The sequence below is a fragment of the Phalacrocorax carbo genome, chromosome 17, assembly GCF_963921805.1.
Source record: "Phalacrocorax carbo chromosome 17, bPhaCar2.1, whole genome shotgun sequence".
In the NCBI taxonomy this organism is placed as follows: domain Eukaryota; kingdom Metazoa; phylum Chordata; class Aves; order Suliformes; family Phalacrocoracidae; genus Phalacrocorax; species Phalacrocorax carbo.
The window spans coordinates 12,721,473-12,738,296 of NC_087529.1; the positions used below are offsets into that span (position 1 = coordinate 12,721,473).

General features: G+C 51.1%; 1 protein-coding gene across 4 annotated transcripts in view; it reads right to left on the reverse strand.

Annotated features, from left to right (window-relative positions):
- Positions 1-3,669: 3,669 nt before the first annotated feature.
- The window catches only part of LOC104043065 (S-adenosyl-L-methionine-dependent tRNA 4-demethylwyosine synthase TYW1-like), a 110,315-nt gene continuing 97,160 nt past the window's right edge, over positions 3,670-16,824 (reverse strand). For 3 of the 4 annotated variants that reach the window (XM_064468144.1, XM_064468146.1, XM_064468147.1), the window contains exons 16-17: positions 7,155-7,352; positions 3,670-5,215 (exon numbers count right to left, since the gene is read on the reverse strand). In XM_064468144.1, coding sequence (XP_064324214.1) covers positions 5,174-5,215; positions 7,155-7,352 — 240 coding nt within the window. In that variant the 3' untranslated portion in view covers positions 3,670-5,173. Of the gene's footprint in view, positions 5,216-5,322; positions 7,353-16,824 lie in introns of those variants that run through there. The other variant, XM_064468145.1, reaches the window with a different exon arrangement.

A 16,824-nucleotide genomic window follows, 5' to 3' on the forward strand; every position in this document is an offset into this window, starting at 1 on the left:
GAGACTTAATCTAAATTTCATGGAAAACCAGAACTGAGCTTTTTACTGTTTATTGGAAAGCCTGGACCCCCCAGGCCAGCACGTTTGCAGTGGCTCCTCTCTGACCTGCACAGTACCGACACAGCTGGGACGAGAGATTAGCTGCTGTAGCTTGTTCCTGCAGTAACAAACCCTCTCGTACTGGAGATCCAGCAGGTTTTGGCACCTCCTGTATTGCATCTCCCCCAGATTTCCCAGTGGGGAGCCCTGTGCAGGAATGCCGTCCCAGCGCAGGGCTGCACCTTCACTGCCCCTTCGGAGCAGCCCACAGCATCCTTCGGAGGAGCCCACACCCATCCTGGGAGATCTGTCATTGGGAATAACCATTTTGGACACTTTTAAGACACGTCTGGAGCCGTGGCCTTGGCAGCCTAAAGACAGAGAGTCTGGGAGACAGAAGGAGAGAGGATGCTCCAGCCCTGGGATGGGGAGTCCCCAGGGCTGGGCGCTGCAGCCAGGCAAGCGTCCCAGGGAGGTGGTACTGATTGGCATTTCCAAGCCACCACATCAGGCTTTTAGAGGTATGAAAGGAAAAGGGGAGGTCAGACACGTCCCACCTGCAATGCACGCGCCAGGCCCCGCTGGGCGAACGGCAGCACAGGGAGCGCCGGCTACACTGGTCCCCTGGGAGAGGGCAGGGGGTCGACCGGGAACCAGGGAAAGTCACAGCCCGGGTACGGGACCTGGGGGATGGTGCTGAGAACACAGGGAGGGCAGGCTTTTGTTAAAAAAAAAATACAAAAAACCAAAACCAAACCAAACAAATAATAAATAATAAAATTAATAGCTTGCTGTGACGTTAGATTTTTTCCAGTCTGACAAGAAAAGCAGCTTGTGGGGGAAATGCTTCAAATCGCCAGACTAAATGTAACTGTTCCTGGCGCCCACCTCCTTGCACCTCCAGGGCCCTGCCGCATCCTCTTGGCCGCCCTTAGCGTCAGCAGCTGCAGGGCTTCGGGAGCCCTCCCCTGCCCCAGGCTCTCCGCACCCCGGGCACCCCCGACCCGCTCTCACGGCCGTGGCCTCTCTCCAGCTGGGGCTTCCCCACGTGCAGAAGATGTGGATAATGAATTTAAACCAGCAATTTGCTCTTGGAAGTGGTTATCGCCACCTCGTCATCTTTCTGCAAACGTTTCCCGACGTCTCCTGGGACGGGAGATCATCGCAGCGTCACCGTTTGCTCATGACACGGGGTCACCAGGGCTGTGCAAACGGCAGAAAGACCTTTTCTTCCTCAGCCTTTCAAAGTAATAACAGAGGAAGGCTTTGGGATGAAGCAAGAGGCTGGGATTTGGCTAACCACCAAGGAGACAACCCAAGCATGGTGACCCTGCCCCAGGAAGCTGGAGGATGCGGCCACACGGGGAACGTGAGCGCCAGGGATGGGGCGGTGGATGGTGACAGCCATAGAATCACCCCCGCTTCGTGCTCTTGTTGGCCTCAGTCGCGCTGCGGCTGAAGGAGCCGGGCGGTGCCTGACATGCATTCCCTGTCCCTGCCTCCTCTCACATGTCCCATCACTACTAGAAATGAGACACCGGAGCTCCTGCCACCTCCATCCCTGCCGCAGGGAGCAGTCGCTGGTTGGTCTCGCTTGGCTGGGGGGCGGGGAGGGGATGGAGCCGAGGAGGAGGAGGGGAAGGAACTGGTGAGCTCCCACCTCCTGGAAAGCTCAGCTCCAGAAAAGCAAGGGCTTCCTTTGAAATATTTCCTCAGGATTAATTGCCTCCCCTTCATCGCAGCGAGCTGCTAGAGCAGCACATGTTCTCGCTGCTGGGTCAGGCCCCCTCCCGCGGGGCCCACAGCCTTTGCCAACTCTTGGCTCAGTTTGCTGTTGATGAAATGAAAAAGATGCCCTTCCTTCAATTAATTCCGATATCTTCTTCCTTTCCCCTCGAGGCACAATAGCGGCTCTAACATCATAAATGATTTAGGAGCTGAGCCAGATGAAGACAAAGCTGATGGATGACAATTCTCTGTTTGGGGGATGTTTTCCTGCTGGAGATTTTTGGAAACAAATATATTTATCCTCATTCAAAAACGAAACGCAACCCCCATCCCGAATGACTCACCCCGTGAGTCAGGGCACCAGCGCAGCGTGGCCGGACAGAGCCCGCAGCGCGGCTCGGAGGGATGCCAGCCCTGCGATGGAAGGATGAGCTGGAGCAGGCAGAGGAGCCTGGCTTTAAGCGGTTAAAATAATTTTTGCCCAGTTTGCCTTTAGGATGGAACCTCCTGAGCCTCCAGGTTGGCCACTGAAGCAACATCGTGCCCTGGCTTTGGGCAAAATCCCCCAAACCAGAGGGAGAGCAGTTCTTCGGGGGGGGTCCTGGGCAGCCCTGGGGGCAGCGAGTAGGATGGAGACCGCAGGGCCCTCAGCAGCACCGCAGGCATGTGCTGCTGGAGGGTGGCCCTGGTCCAGATCGAAACCTATGGAAAATGGGCTGGGATTATCCAGTTATTAAGTCAACTATATTTAGAGTGACAGAGCATCACCACCACGAGAGCACGGGCTGGTCCTGAAATCGTGACTTTGGAGAAGTTTTCTTGGACTGGAACCTTTTACCGATCTCCGACAGAATAGAAAAGACCTCATTTAACTTAAGATCACTTTTTTCCAGCGTGCACCCCATACCATCAAAGCTTCCCTGCGAAAAACCCACAACCTCCACCCCGCAGGTCACCCACCTCAACCCTCCTCCAAGCTGGAGCGGTGGCGGCCCCATCTCCAGGGCTTCAAACCAGCACCTGCTCAGGGCAGCCTTGCCCCGGAGCCCTGGAGCGCGGGGGGATGGTCCAGGGGAAGGATAGAGGGAGCATAAGGACACAGGGAGGATCAGGAGAAGGATAGAGCATGGGGAAGATGAGAATGGAGGGAGCGCGGGGACACAGGGAGGATCAGGAGAAGGATAGAGCATGGGGAAGATGAGAATGGAGGGAGCGCGGGGACACAGGATCTGGGAGAGGGATGGAGAGAATGTGGGGACACAAGAAGGATCGGGGAGAGGCCTCTTACAGTGCCAACAAGTTACTTCAGCTGAGCCAAATGGCCCGTGGAGAAGCACCGTGTAACGGGGACAGCAGCAATTTGCGTGTCCCAAGGGGGTTTGGGAGAAGAAGTAGCGTTAACGCCACAGCACAGAGAAAACACACAGCGTTTTCTTTAGGGCTCCCCTAGGATTTCTAAGGGAAGGCACTGTCAGGGTTTTATGGAACATTTTACACGAAGTGCTAATCACCACGGCAGCTGTTGAGGGCAGCAGCCTCAGGGCTCCTCCGGCACAGGGACCGCCTCTCCTGGGGCGGAACTGCCTGCCACCAGGGCTCACCACGGACCAGCAAGGGATTGGGGTGAACACTGGTGATGTATGGCTGCTTCACCCGTCAGGAAGGGTGGTGCAGGACGGAGGCGTCTGGCCCAGAAAGGAGGAATAGGTGCAGAAGAGCTGGCATCCATCAAGGGGAATATGGTGGGTTATGGCGGACACCAAACACGCCGACCCGAAACCCCAGCTGTGCCCACACACAACTGATGCTCCAGGGTTAGCAGGAGTCCCACAAAGAGCTCCTGTCTTGCCTAAGCCAATGACCTCAACTAGCCGAACCCTCCGGAGGCTGGTAATGAGGAGGCAGTGACGTACTTGTGGACCTTTATTTCTTGTGGTAGGAACAACCTCCCCTCCCTAGGACTTGGCTACAGAAAGGTCCCCCCTCTCGTACATTTACAAGAGGTCACGCGGAAGAACAAGGATGACAGTAACCCCACAGCTGATCAGTAAATAGGGAAGACCACTGCCCAAACACACACCTGGTGGCTTGGGAGATGCCCTGGCACAACTCTCTGGGCTGGCAGATGCAAGCCAGGTCTTCCAAGAGTCTTGAAGAGCAGAGCTGGTGTTTGGAGAGGTCTTTGCAGCTACTAAACATCTGCGTTCAGGTAGCTGCATCTCACCCCTGATATATTTACTCAAGCTGCATTAGTTCTGCAAAATAAGCCCAAAACACAACAGTTTTTAACTCAAACGTGGTCCAACGCTGGGAATTTCTGGGAAGTCACATTCTCCACAGAGTATCCCTCCCATCAGAAGCAGGAGTCAGAGTACAGGTCTTCCTAGCAAACATGTTTTTCCTGTTAACAGCTTCAAATCTTTCAGCGTTGAGCATCTGGGCCTTCCAGCGCCACTAACCTTCACTCCAAATGGGAGTTAAATGGTGTCAAACGTGACCAAGAGAACAGAGGAGTGACTGAGCAGAGGAACTGTGGTGGGGACAGGACAAGTCCTTCTCCCCAGGGGGAAGGGAGAGCACCCTTTCTCTAGCCTGTTTCTTAAGGAAATCAAATCCCTAAGACTAACATCCCATAAGGATTTAGGAGGTATTGCTTGAAAATATGGTCAGGAAAGGAAGAAAAAAGTAATTTTGGAGACCTCGCTTGAAGACAGGTGCCCACCACTGACCCAAATACACAAAGATCCTCACCCAGAGTTTTCAATGCCTTAATGAGTCCATGTCTTTCCTCTACCATTCACTGAACAGCACAATATATCACCAAGAATACAAAAACCCACATTTTTCTGGTGGAAGAAGGTAACAAGCAGGTGCCCTCCCAGCTCAGCTTGGTACTCGCCAGCTCCCACGGATGGGGCTGTAAAGGATGAAGCACGTGGACGCGTCTTAGCTAGGAAGCAGCACTAGCAGCCCGGAAGATCAGTTCTTGCCGTGAGCACGGCCTGGCTCACCCCGCAGCAGCTCTCGAGACAGGCCACGGCGCAGCGTGGTCGCGCCCCGTCCTGCTGGGACACCCGGCACAGCGAGCTCAGCCTCCAGCCAGATACAACCACACAGCACGGGCACCTTGGGGCTGAGAGTCCCACGGCTGGACTTTGGTGATGCAATGCACGCAAAGCTGCAGCGTCATCGTGTCAGGTTTCTGTCGGAGGAAGACGGACAGATTGCTTGAAAACATCCTCTCTCTCCCCAGGGCTTGCTGGTGCCACCTGTGTCGGGCTTGGCATTGGCCTGAGGAAGCCTGGTGACTACTTCTGACCACCGCCAACCTCCACCCAGTGCTTCGCAGAGAGGAGCCAGGTGACCGACGTGTTAGGGCAGCCTCCCATCAGCCAAGCCCTCTCCATCATCTATGCGCACACAGATGCTCTCCCTTCCACTCCAAGTGCTATCAAGAAAAAAAGACATTCTGCAATGTTTGTGCTTTTGATCTCCTTAAAATTCCTTTAGCATCCCCTCTTACAAAGTCTCCTACAGCAATGACAACAAAGGCGCTCTAGGGAAAATGACTTTATTCTCTTTCTTCTTTCAAAATGGTTTTTACAGTTTAAGAAATGAGCATCCTTTTTAAAGAAACAACCACAATCTCAGTAACAGTCCTATCCACAGCGCCACAGGTGCTGGGCATCGCAGGCGTATGGACCTCGCCATTATGCTGGGAGTGCTGTGAACACCTCTGATCTGTGCTCCTGGAGCTCAGCGGGAGAACACCACCGCCCAAGCACAGCTGTGTTTTAATTCCCACCAGCAGCTGACACCTCTGGGTCTAAACTCAAGCCCCTTCTGTAGCTGGTTTGGTCAGGCTCCTCGGCTGATGGGCTTCAGCTGGAGTAGGTCAAGCCACTGCGCAGCAGACTGAGGTAACGGGGCAGCGCCGTTGCCCTCCCACCTCCCACACCACAGCCCCTTCACCCCAGAAGGCCAGACGGGCACAGGGAAGGGGCCCGAGAGCAACCAGCGCTGCCTCGTGCCCTGGGGCTGCCAAAGGGGGAAGCCGCTGGCAGAGGCGCGGAGGCCAGCCGGGAAGCGGCAGCGCGACTGGTTCAGCCGCTTGGCCACCGAAGGCACAGCCGAACGCTGGGGTCTGCGCCGAGCCTTTGCACTGGGGGCTGTGGCCGACGCGGATGTTGCATAAACAGAAAGGGAAAGCTCATCGGCACACGAAAGCGGGGATTTTCCCCAACAGAAAATAGCCCAAGCCCCCCTCTCATTTAAACGCAATTTTCCAGCCAGGCTGCAGCACCTCCAAACAGAGTCCCAGGCGCGGCCCAGGGTCTCCAAGAGCAACACCCGCGGACGTGCCGCTGGCCCTGGCGCCTAGATGTCACCTCTCCAAACTAAAAGAGCTGGTTTCTTGACACAAGAGATCTCAACTGGATTCAGTTTTCATTTACATCAGATTGCCACCCCCACTCGAAACAGCTGACTTGCCCGGGTGGAGCGAAGGCAGGCACCCGCTGACACCCACACCCGCTGGCTCCCCATGGCACGTCCTCACCAGCAGCAGGACACTGGACACAGCAGGAGCCTAATGGGGCTTTAAATAATTATTTTACATACAATAAGCCCTGAATTCAGGGCTGCTGGGGGAGTGGGATAAAACTACTCAGAAAATATTCATTGCCAAACCCATGAAGTTGGAAAATATTCAGAGAGATAGCAGAGGTTGCAGACAATATTAAGAGTGGTGGTGTTAATTCTACTGTTCCCAAGCTTCAGCTTCTTGGGGTCGAGGTCTCCATAGGAATTGGCACCAGTGTTTAGAATACATACATCTTTGTTACTGTCTGTACAATGATACTGCCCGCAGGGCTCAGGCTTTTAGATCCAGATCCTTCTGTGGTCCCACCTGCACAGACCCAACCAGCCTGCGGCGCTGAGATCCCCCTGGCACTTATCCTTACGGACGCGCAACGTTTTGCTGCCAAGCTGGATGCCAGCATGTGCCGGGCTCTCCTTGCAGCAGGGCACAGAAGCCAAATGCTCCCCCTCCACATCCGACTCCAAACACTCTCTGCTGTGGAGAGCACAGCCCCTGCCTCCCTCATCAAGCTGCCAGTTACGATAAATTGCTGGCATGCACCAGTTGTGATTTATCTTGAGATAGAGAGCATTATAAATATTTTCATCCAAGAAGCCCTAAAAACAGGAAGGAAGGGTTAAATAAAGGCTTTACCCTCCTTGTCAATATCAAACATCAGAAAAATCCAGGTAAATAGATTCAAAAATCAGTGTTAGCCTCGAAATGGAGACCAAAACTCAGGAGCCAGCCAGCCCAGAGCTCTGCAAGCCCCAGCCTAACCTCAGCACCCAGAGATGTCTCTCACTTTATTCTTCCGCTGGTATCTTACGTCCAAGGGATCGAATCCCCTTTCTCTGGACCCAAACAGCGCCCAGCGAGGAGTTCTGGCTGTGTAATCAGCCGCTGTGAAAGTCTTGGACCTGCCGCTCCTCTCGTGCTCTTGCACCAGCTCCTGGAAGCGGTCGTAGTTGATCCAGGTGTACCACTCGCCGTTGATGTTGAACTGGAAGGAAGAGAGACGCGTTACTGAGCCAGGGAGCAATGAGGAGCCCTAAATACCACATTTATGCTCAGACAAGCTGGGTGCATACTAAACTGGTTATCCAGCTGTAGTCTTAATTTTCTAGCCACATTAAGATCCAGGGTAAAACCATCCACAAGCCAATGTGGGATACCTGCTTTAATAGAAAAAAAGAAATTCAGGTGGACAAACACCTAGAACTTACTGTTCTGAGCCACATTTCTTCCATGGGGTTTGACAACACACACAGCTACAGGATGGCCATTTTTCTCACGGTTTTAGTCATTTAGCGCCGTCTACCAGCAGATAATGTGGGTTTGACTGTTGGGTGCTTTGCTGGACCCTTCAAAGTACCAGATCCTACCACCACTTCAGCCCCACTTTGCCAGGAGGAACACTTCCACGGTGCATCCCAAAGCCCTCCCAGCCGTGTCTGCACTTGCCAGGTGTCACTTATACCCGAAAGACCTTGGCTGGGGGAACTGGAAGAGTCCTGGAGAAAACGTGTAAATTTGAGAGCGATGCCCGGGTACCCCTTGACAAAGGGACCTTAGTGTCAACCAAAGCCCCTGTTCTGAGCGTGTGACACCGGCTCTAGCGCAGTCACAGCCTGGCAAAATGGTATGGGAGCAACACCAGAGCTGTGTGCTGTGGTGAATGGGATGGATTTGGGTGATTCTTGAAAGGGGCAAGAGGCCTGTGTCTGGGAACGGGGGAAGACAAAAAGGTTTAGTGGCATGAATCCTCTTTCCATGTGAGAATTTTAAGAATTGCTTATTTTGACAAGCTGAAGCTGCATTTGTCTAGCGGACCTGCTTTGCTAATTTAGCAACAGCCCTGACTGAATCCTCAATTAGGATTTATCTGAGCTAAGAGCTTATTATGCACTTCATCCCAAAAAAAAAAAAAAAAAAAAGAGGAAACCAGACTGACTCCCCGCTTTTTTCAAAAACCTGATGGCTACACATTTAAAATGGCACTTGACTTTCTGCCCAAGAGCTAAAAGCTTTTTTGGTCGGAAGAACTGCTGACACCTGCAAAATTTTGCAGGCAGACATTGCTAATGCTAATCTATTGCTGCCTGCGTAATTACAGTGAATTCTTGCAGGAGTCATCCTCGGCACAGAGCAGAGAGGGGAGACTGCAGGGTCATAGCAGCGCGGAACAAGTCTCGCTGTAAACAAACGCGCCCAATGCTCGCTCCTCATACGCCAAGGCGGCGGCCACGTTTCACCGAGGCGACGCGTCCTTCCCAGTGCCACAAGCAAAGCAATAGCAGAGGAGACAACGTGTCACCTGTAAAGCAGCAGGTCCCAAACAGGGTCCGGGCTCAGAGAGACCCAAACTTCCCTCAACGCGTGTGGAGGCGCTGACAAGTTAACACCATGTGTAAGGCTCCCTGCTCCCCCCAGATTTGGTTCGCTAACAGTCAGCGAATTCTCACACAAATTAAGGGCAAAAATCCCCAACCCACAGGAACCAGCAAAGCCTCTAACACGCGTGGCACACGGGAGAGCTGTTTAGCACGTGAGCTGCTGCGCTTATTCCCACGATGGGCGCGGAGCACTCCTAACACGTTGGATGGGTCCCTAGACAGCCTTGAGGCCAACTACGAGAATCCTAGCAGCAAACAAAAGAGCTTCCAAGAGGGTACGGACTGCAGCCACCACCCCAACCCAGACGTAGGCACCCGCCTCTCCAGAACCCTCAAAGGTAGGAACTGCACGAATCAGTGTCCTGTTGCCTGCAGGAGACACTGAGAACTGTTTCTAGACTGTTTCTAGAAGTGCTTCTCAGACCACTGCTGTGTCAAGCCCGTCACCAGTGATGCAGCAGCTGGACTCACGACTGGTTTTGTTGGCAATGGGTGGGTGGAAACCCACCATCCTGCGAACAGGCCGGCATCACAGCTCGTGCTTTCATCCACAGCAGCTTCAACATCAGTATAACACTGCCACTGCCCAGCCGAGGGCAGAAGCTGTCTTGTACAGGGACGAGAGTCAGACATGAATTGCTGCGACATGATCAGATGGCTTCCCGCTTTTTAGAAGCAAACAATTTTGTTTCCCCCTGTATCATACCATGGCTGTACCCCTCCCCACCGGCTGTTCTTCCATGGAGTTAGTGACCTTTGATGAGGCTAGCAGCAGAAGGAAATAAAACCGACTATCTCCCAACACCGGTCCCATAAAGCCCCCGTCACCTGGAGCTGGGCAGCAAAGCTTTCAGAGGCCACTGGAGGAAGCGCATAGTGGAGCAAGCAAGGATGCAGCTGGCCTGAAGGAAGCACGGCCAGACCCGCTGGCTTTGGGGCTGTGCTCAGGAGCAAGGTGGGATGCCGAGAGGTGGCTTGGTGAGCGGCTGGAAGGGACCTCTGCCCTCTCCTCCCCTCATCGCTCCCTCCCCTTAGCATAAAGCCCTACGTACGCTTTCCTGGGAATAAAACCACTCCCTTGCGGGACAAAACCCTCTGGGCTTGTGTTGCTCTGTATCCTGAACTTTGGCTAGGTCACCAAAGTGAGATTTTAAGCTATTTAATTTTGACTCCAATTGACCGTGCAGCCCCTGACCCAATGGGGCTTTTAAGGCTGGGAGCCGCCTGCTGCAGACTAAGGCGACGATACCGTTCCCACCAGAACAACCATATGAAGCCTGCCTGGGTTTCATTACAAAAGCAGATTAAATACTATTAAATATTTTCAGTGCTGCAATAGCACAGCTATAAAACACGAAGCAATGGGAGCAATCCTTTAAGTGTGTCACGGAAAGCAGTTACTTCTGCTGAGAAATAGGAAACAGACAAACATGGGGCGGGGGAGAACAGCCTCAATCGCCCACCAGATTTACAGATTGGATTTTAACAGTTTTGTGATTATTCCATAGATAACAAAAGATTTAAGACTCAAAATAGTTTCACAACATCCATATAACAGACACGCCAATGTTAAACACCAGTGTTATTTCAGGCTAATGCAGTCAGGTTTTTTTATTGTATTTTTCACTACCTGGTTAAGCCTTTTATGGTGATAAATACATTGACAAAAGACAAATGGCTTAAACCTTCCCCTCTTTTCTTTTATTTAAGCTAGCATCATTAAAAAAAAAAAGTAATACACCTCCTTTGGCTGGCTCTGAAGCCAGGCTGTGATGTCTGGAAAGGCAAACTCGCCCCCCCCCGAAGGATTTGCTCGAGCAGCAAGAGGACACGGGAGCCAGCGCACGCTCTCCCCTCGGAGCTCGTGCTCCCCGGCTCTCCCAGCTCTGGTCCCCAAGCTCCGGTCCCTACGGTCCCACCACCGATCGCTGCCTACAGACACGGCCCTGGTGCACAGCAACGCAAAACCTGCCTGACCTCTGCAGACCCTGCAGCCAGGGCAAGGAGCACTACCCTGAGCAGGCATTAACGCTGGGAAAACGAGGAGCAAAGGACACGAGGGGAAACTTGTAACGGCCTTCGAGCCCAGAAAAGCAGACCTAGGTGTGATGCTGGACCACCAGCGGGGACTTTTGTCAAGGGATTACGCACCTCTGCCAGGAGTGGCGTGGCTGGGCCCGGGGGGCCCACAGGGAAGTGGTGCGAGAGGAGAGAGCTATGTGCCTGGGTTGTGCTGTCCACGGGCATGGCCGGTCCCTGAAACTACAGCAAAACTTATATATATATATGTGTATATATATATTTTCACACCCACTGCCAGGACTAAAATGGAGAGCCAAGTTACTTGGGAGCATCAACAGAGCATGGCTAACACCTCCCTTTTCTCTTATAACTCACAAGAGTGGACATGAACGGGAAATTTCTTAAAATTATCTTTTGTAGCAGGTTTACAGCTGCTCCGACTGCAGAAAGAGAAGCTTCTTGCTACAGAAACCCATCAGCATTCATGAAGGAGAAGAGCTGCGCTACATATTTCTTTTCTTATCAACGTATTTGCATAAGCAATTTTTTGGGGGGTAAACACATATGCATATATTGAGGACAATATAGTAGTACAATTTACTACATTCCTCCAGACATGCATAATTGCCGAGAAATAAACACAGGGTTTATACGAAGGGATAAAATATAGAAGAGAGGCAGAGATGGTGACACATGAAACGTTAACACTGAAAAATGGAAGTCAGCCAAAAATCAATTAGTTTGTCCTAACAAGGATAATGTTATATTTTCTTCAGAGAAAAACACACTGAAATAAGGAGGCTCCTCTTAGAATCATAGAATCGTTTAGGCTGGAGAAGACCTTTAAGATCACCAAGTCCAACCACTCTTCATCCACTCACTCTGGTCTTTCTCTTAAGAAAGAAAAAACAAACCCCACCTTGATGTGTTTTCAGGAAAGGACTAAATAGTATGGGCTACATAAGAAAATAAAGCAGACCAGTGGGGCAAAGCCTGCTGCAGCTCCTTGCAGACCTCATCCTGGCAGAGCAAGCCCTGGGCTGGAAGGCCAGAGTCCGTCCCTGATGGCGGGAGGACCCACGGGAAACCTCTCTCCGATACGCCGTGTTGCAACGCCAGCATCCCCGAGGAGCGGAGGGAAGACTGGGAAGAGAAAGCAGAGCTTTGGGTCTTGCAACAGCTGCTCTTTAATTACTCGAGGACATGAAGTCTAGCAAATAGATACTTCCCCAGGCAGATGCACAATCATTTATTTAACGGTTAAATAAAACTACACATAAAACTGCTGTAAAGACCACACACACACACACACACACACACAAATCAGTCGGCTTTAAGCAGGGAACGCAGCGCACGCTTTAGTCGCAGAGATGCACAGAAACCGGTGTAGCATCATACAGGAGGGCAGGCAGAGCCCACTGCCCCTCTGATGGCTTTTCCAGTTATGATTTCCAGCATTTTAAAACCTGGCTTTGCCAAACGTTTCAGTTGACACTTATTTTGGTTCGGACATAACACAAGACGTTAACGGAGCCCTTTGCAAAAGCAAGTCTCGGCAACTCAGCTTTTATAACCCGCAGGTCTGATGCTTCCCAGTCCACGCTTTTATGCCCCATCCCAGAAAAACAAGTTAAACCCAGCTGCCAGCTCTGCTCTTAGACATTCAGAAATGACTAAGCCTTCTCCCTGCGTGAGTGTTAAAGTCCCAGCAAGCGGCACAAGCCGACAGCCCACACAAGGGCTCTGCCTGCCGGGGTGCCCCGCTCCCCACCTCCTCTCCCCGCGGAGCGGAGCGGCTGGACCCAGCACCGTCCGCGCAGCCCCCGCCCGGCTGTCGCCCGCAAGCCAGCCCCCACGTGCCAAGGGCAGCGCTGCCGCCGTGGCTCTGGCGGCCCAGGGCTGCAAGATGTATTCGGTGTTGCAAGCAGGGGGTTGCTCCTCACCGCCACCGCCCCCACCCCCCCCCCCCACCCCAAAAATAAACCCCAAAACCAAGCACCACATAAACATCGAAAAACCCAAACACAACCAAAAAACCTCCCCAAAAAACCCAAAATAATTTTGTGCACAAAGACTTTTTTGGTTTTTTTAAGGTATGTAACGCAAAAAATTACAGTCCCTGCACCTCCTGAACATTTAAACGCACAGAGGGATTTTAAAAAACCCCACTACACTCCATTCATATTATTTCCTGAGAATAAAACTTATCTTCGGAGAAGCAGCCAGGATATCCTCAGTCTGTTTTTCACCGGCTTCCCTTGAAATATTTTCTTTGCTGAGCTTAAACATATTCATTTGCTATTAAGGAAAAGCATTGTTCTGGGGAAATGGAGTGTTGTTTTGCGCACAGGTCTTAAGCAGATTTATTTCTTTTTAATTCCTCACTTATATATCTCTGGTCCTGAAACTCAAAAACTTGTTTCCAAGTACCCGCACAGCCTCCGGCCAGCTGTGCAGGCTGTGTAGCTCAGGTTGGGTGAGTTCAGAGCTCACAGGGTCACTGACAACCACTCGTCCCACACGGGCACGCTACAGGGCTTATATTAAAAGTATTCTGAGAAAAAAAAATATCCGTAGTAGAAATGCCCCTCTCCTCAGAGCCCCTGGCAGCAGATGGAACAACTCAGCAGCATCAGAACCCTGCAACCTTCGTCAGTCTGCAGTGGTATATGTGAATATCCACATATGTATAGATGAATACGAAAATAAATCCATCCCAGCTACTTTTTATGCTGGCCACACCTGGCCATGTGGAGTTAACACCCATCACCCCTTTCACTTCCTCTTACATTTTTATTGTCACCAAAGATACCAAGGGACACTTGCAGAGCCCAGCTCTGCTGCAGCGTATCGGCCCTACAGAAACAGCGCAAAGCTTGCAGAGAATTGCTCTGCGAACCACATCCACACGTTTGGTGGGGCAGTGTACACACCTGGACCTTCCATAACAGACGGACAGAAGTCCAACGAACTGTCTAGACCGTGCAGCTGGGCTCTCGCAGGCTGCAGGAACTGAAATACCGCAGCAGCCGAGGCCGTGCACGAAGCCATGGCTGACTTGCCAGCCTTTAGCATTCCCCTTCTGAAAAATAAAATCCCATCTTCCCGCTCCACTTCACTTCCCAAGGTCTCTTGGCTTAGAAGCATTTAGGACTGCTGGTACCTGACACAGGAGATGCCTGAGTAGAGGGTAATGCCGTGTCAGAGGTGTTACTTGGGGTTTAGTTAGCTGCAGGTTGGCAGCGCGGCAGCTTTTCTATGGTCAACCACTTCCCTGGGTGCAACACCAAACAGGCAGCTGGAAAAGTGATCTTGATGGCTCCAATCCTGAGCGCCTTCATTTGAATTTGAAGACAGCCCATCATTGCAATAAACAAAACAGCTTTTACACTTTCACACAGGGTATTATTAAACAGATCATATAACGGGAGTGCAAAGCACTTACATTACGCGACTGCCAGGACTATCTTCACCACCTGCCAGTATGAAGCTCTCCAAGTCAAACAAATAATTCGTTGAATTATTACACACAGTTTCTCACCTAATTAAGGCTCGCAATTATTTAGGGCTCCTTTTGTTCGACAGTGGAAGTGGCTGAACTGGGGTCACTCAGGAGAAGAAGAAGAAATACTGTAGATAAATTAATCTTAACAGGGTCATACTGCTTCTCAAAAAGCTAAAAAACCTCTTCTTTTTGATTACCAGTTGTAACCTCAGGCTTTAGGAGGAAGAAATTAAGATTAAGCTGGTTATTAAGTTACAAGAAGGTAATAACCAATCCAGCAGGACACCAGGCACACAGAAGCGAGCGTCTCACTACATCCCGTGTCCGTGGGGCTAAACGAAAATCTGCACAGTGACACCAAGCCGGGGAATAACCGAGCTTTAAACCCCTCAGCAACTTTGCAGACAGTATCTGCGAGCTGTTACCAGCACCAAAAGTTTCCATCAATTTCAGATGGAAACAAAAAGTAGCCTTGTAGTTATACATTCAGTGACTTATTTCAGTCTCATGAGCATTCAGATACGTTGAAGTAGATGAAACGCCTTCCAAAACTGGCGGCTAGAATGCCTGGGAACCGGGTTCGCTATTGTGTTTTCCAAGAGACAAACAAAAAGGAGACCCCAGACCAGCGCCGACCCGACCCGTGCGCTGCTGGGTGGGCACAGGCCCTCACCAGTGCTGTGTGGCCCTATGCCCGTGGGACCGTTCCTCTGCAACTCGTTAACTTCTATTTATTATATCTAATGCTGCATGAGTTATTCTAAAGAAAAGATTCATTATTGAAGATTTGTTTCTTAATCCCTACCCGCTGCAGAGCGGCACATCTCGCCTGCCAATTAAGCCAGGGGTACATCCAGACAGTTTTAATTCCGACGGATGAAAAACGGATTACTTTAGCACAACTGTGATCTTCTTTTAATAACTAACAGATCAAGCAAAGCAAAGCCACCTTCCTATTTGGAAGGAGACAACGGAAAGAGAAAAAACCTTCAGGAAACATAACATTTCATACTGACGCCTGCACTAAGGCTGTTCTTTGGCTACGGAGACACCCTGTCCTCAGCTGCAGAGTAGCCCCATCCCCTGCGTCTGCTGCACACGGGGATGTTGTACCTGTTTGGTGACCTTTAACACGAAGCAGCAACCCAAGCCTGTCTTTCCCCTTGCACTGTAATGCTGTCACAGGTAACTGATGGGCAAGCAGGCAGAGAGCGTGATCCAAATTCTGGATCGCAAGGACAGCTCACGCTCTCCAAATGATTTGGAAGGCAGGAAGGAAACAAAATGTGATGGACTATTTTTCTCTAATATAACCCTTGTTAGTTGATCTGCAGCTGGTAGTTAAGTGCTTCCTTTTCCTCCCTAAATATAGATGAAATGCTCAGCATGGAACAGCTTCAGTGCCTTTCACCCAACCTCTCAAGCCTTCTGCAAGTGCAGCCAGGACGCACATGAAGCCTTTACATCCCATCCAAGCCCCCGCAGTACAGACGTGGGTGGTGCTGGAGAATCCAGTGGGAAGGAAAAGGCCAACTCCCTCTTTGCTGGGAAGATTTCTTGGTTGATGGAGAGCGACGAGCAGCTTTCGCCAGGCTATCTCCCCCCAGCTCATCTCAGTTCAAACTACCCATGACACCTGCCTTGGAGGCACCCTGTGTACTCTCAGCACTGCATTTTAGTTATGGGAAATGGAATGATTACAGGGGCCTTCCTAAAAGCATCTGCCTTGAGTCATTTTGTGGATGCCAGGCTCACCGTGCCGTGCTGAAGAACACAACGCTAACCCAGACCATGTCAACCGAGGAAATAATCCAACTGGTGAGGCAAGGGACGTCCGGGGCGCAGGACTGCATCAGCACCACAGGGAACACCTTGATCCTGGGTGTGGACTCAGATCTGCTCGTGGAACTCAGGCATATCCATTTATTAAGGCAAAAAAAGAACGTCGGCCACTTTTCTGAGCCCGCCAGCCGTTCATTTCACCCTGTTAACCAAGACCTCCAAAGCCAGCAAAAAGGGACAGGATTTCAGGACCATTCCCTGTGCTATGCATGGCCAACTGACACGGAAATCAATGCCAGCATCCCAGGGAAGAAGCAGGCACGCTCACACTTACTAGCAGACTTACTAAGGGCCAGGCTGAGCAGCAGCACACGGCACATACTGCACTAACGAGAAACTCACGGCTGTAAAGCAACAGGGAGAACATGGCTTGCAAAAGCAAGGTAGATATTTAAATGAATATAATAGGAGATAATTGGCAGGCAAGTGTTTCAACCCAATGGATCGGGTGGTAAATACGCATAACGCAAATACAACAACGCGGGGCAGAGGGTTTTATTCTAGAAATTACCAAGATTCTCATTTTCATTCAAAAAATCTTTGCCGCAAGGCAGCTGCAGCACATTCCCCTTTCTTAGGCACTTGTTACAGTCATCTTGAGGACATATTTATTGTTACAACCCAGGAAAAGCAGCCACCTAAGATTAGTCTCTGAAAAAGGTTACTTGAATTAACTGTTAAATTATAAAGTTGCCACTGTCTCAGTATCT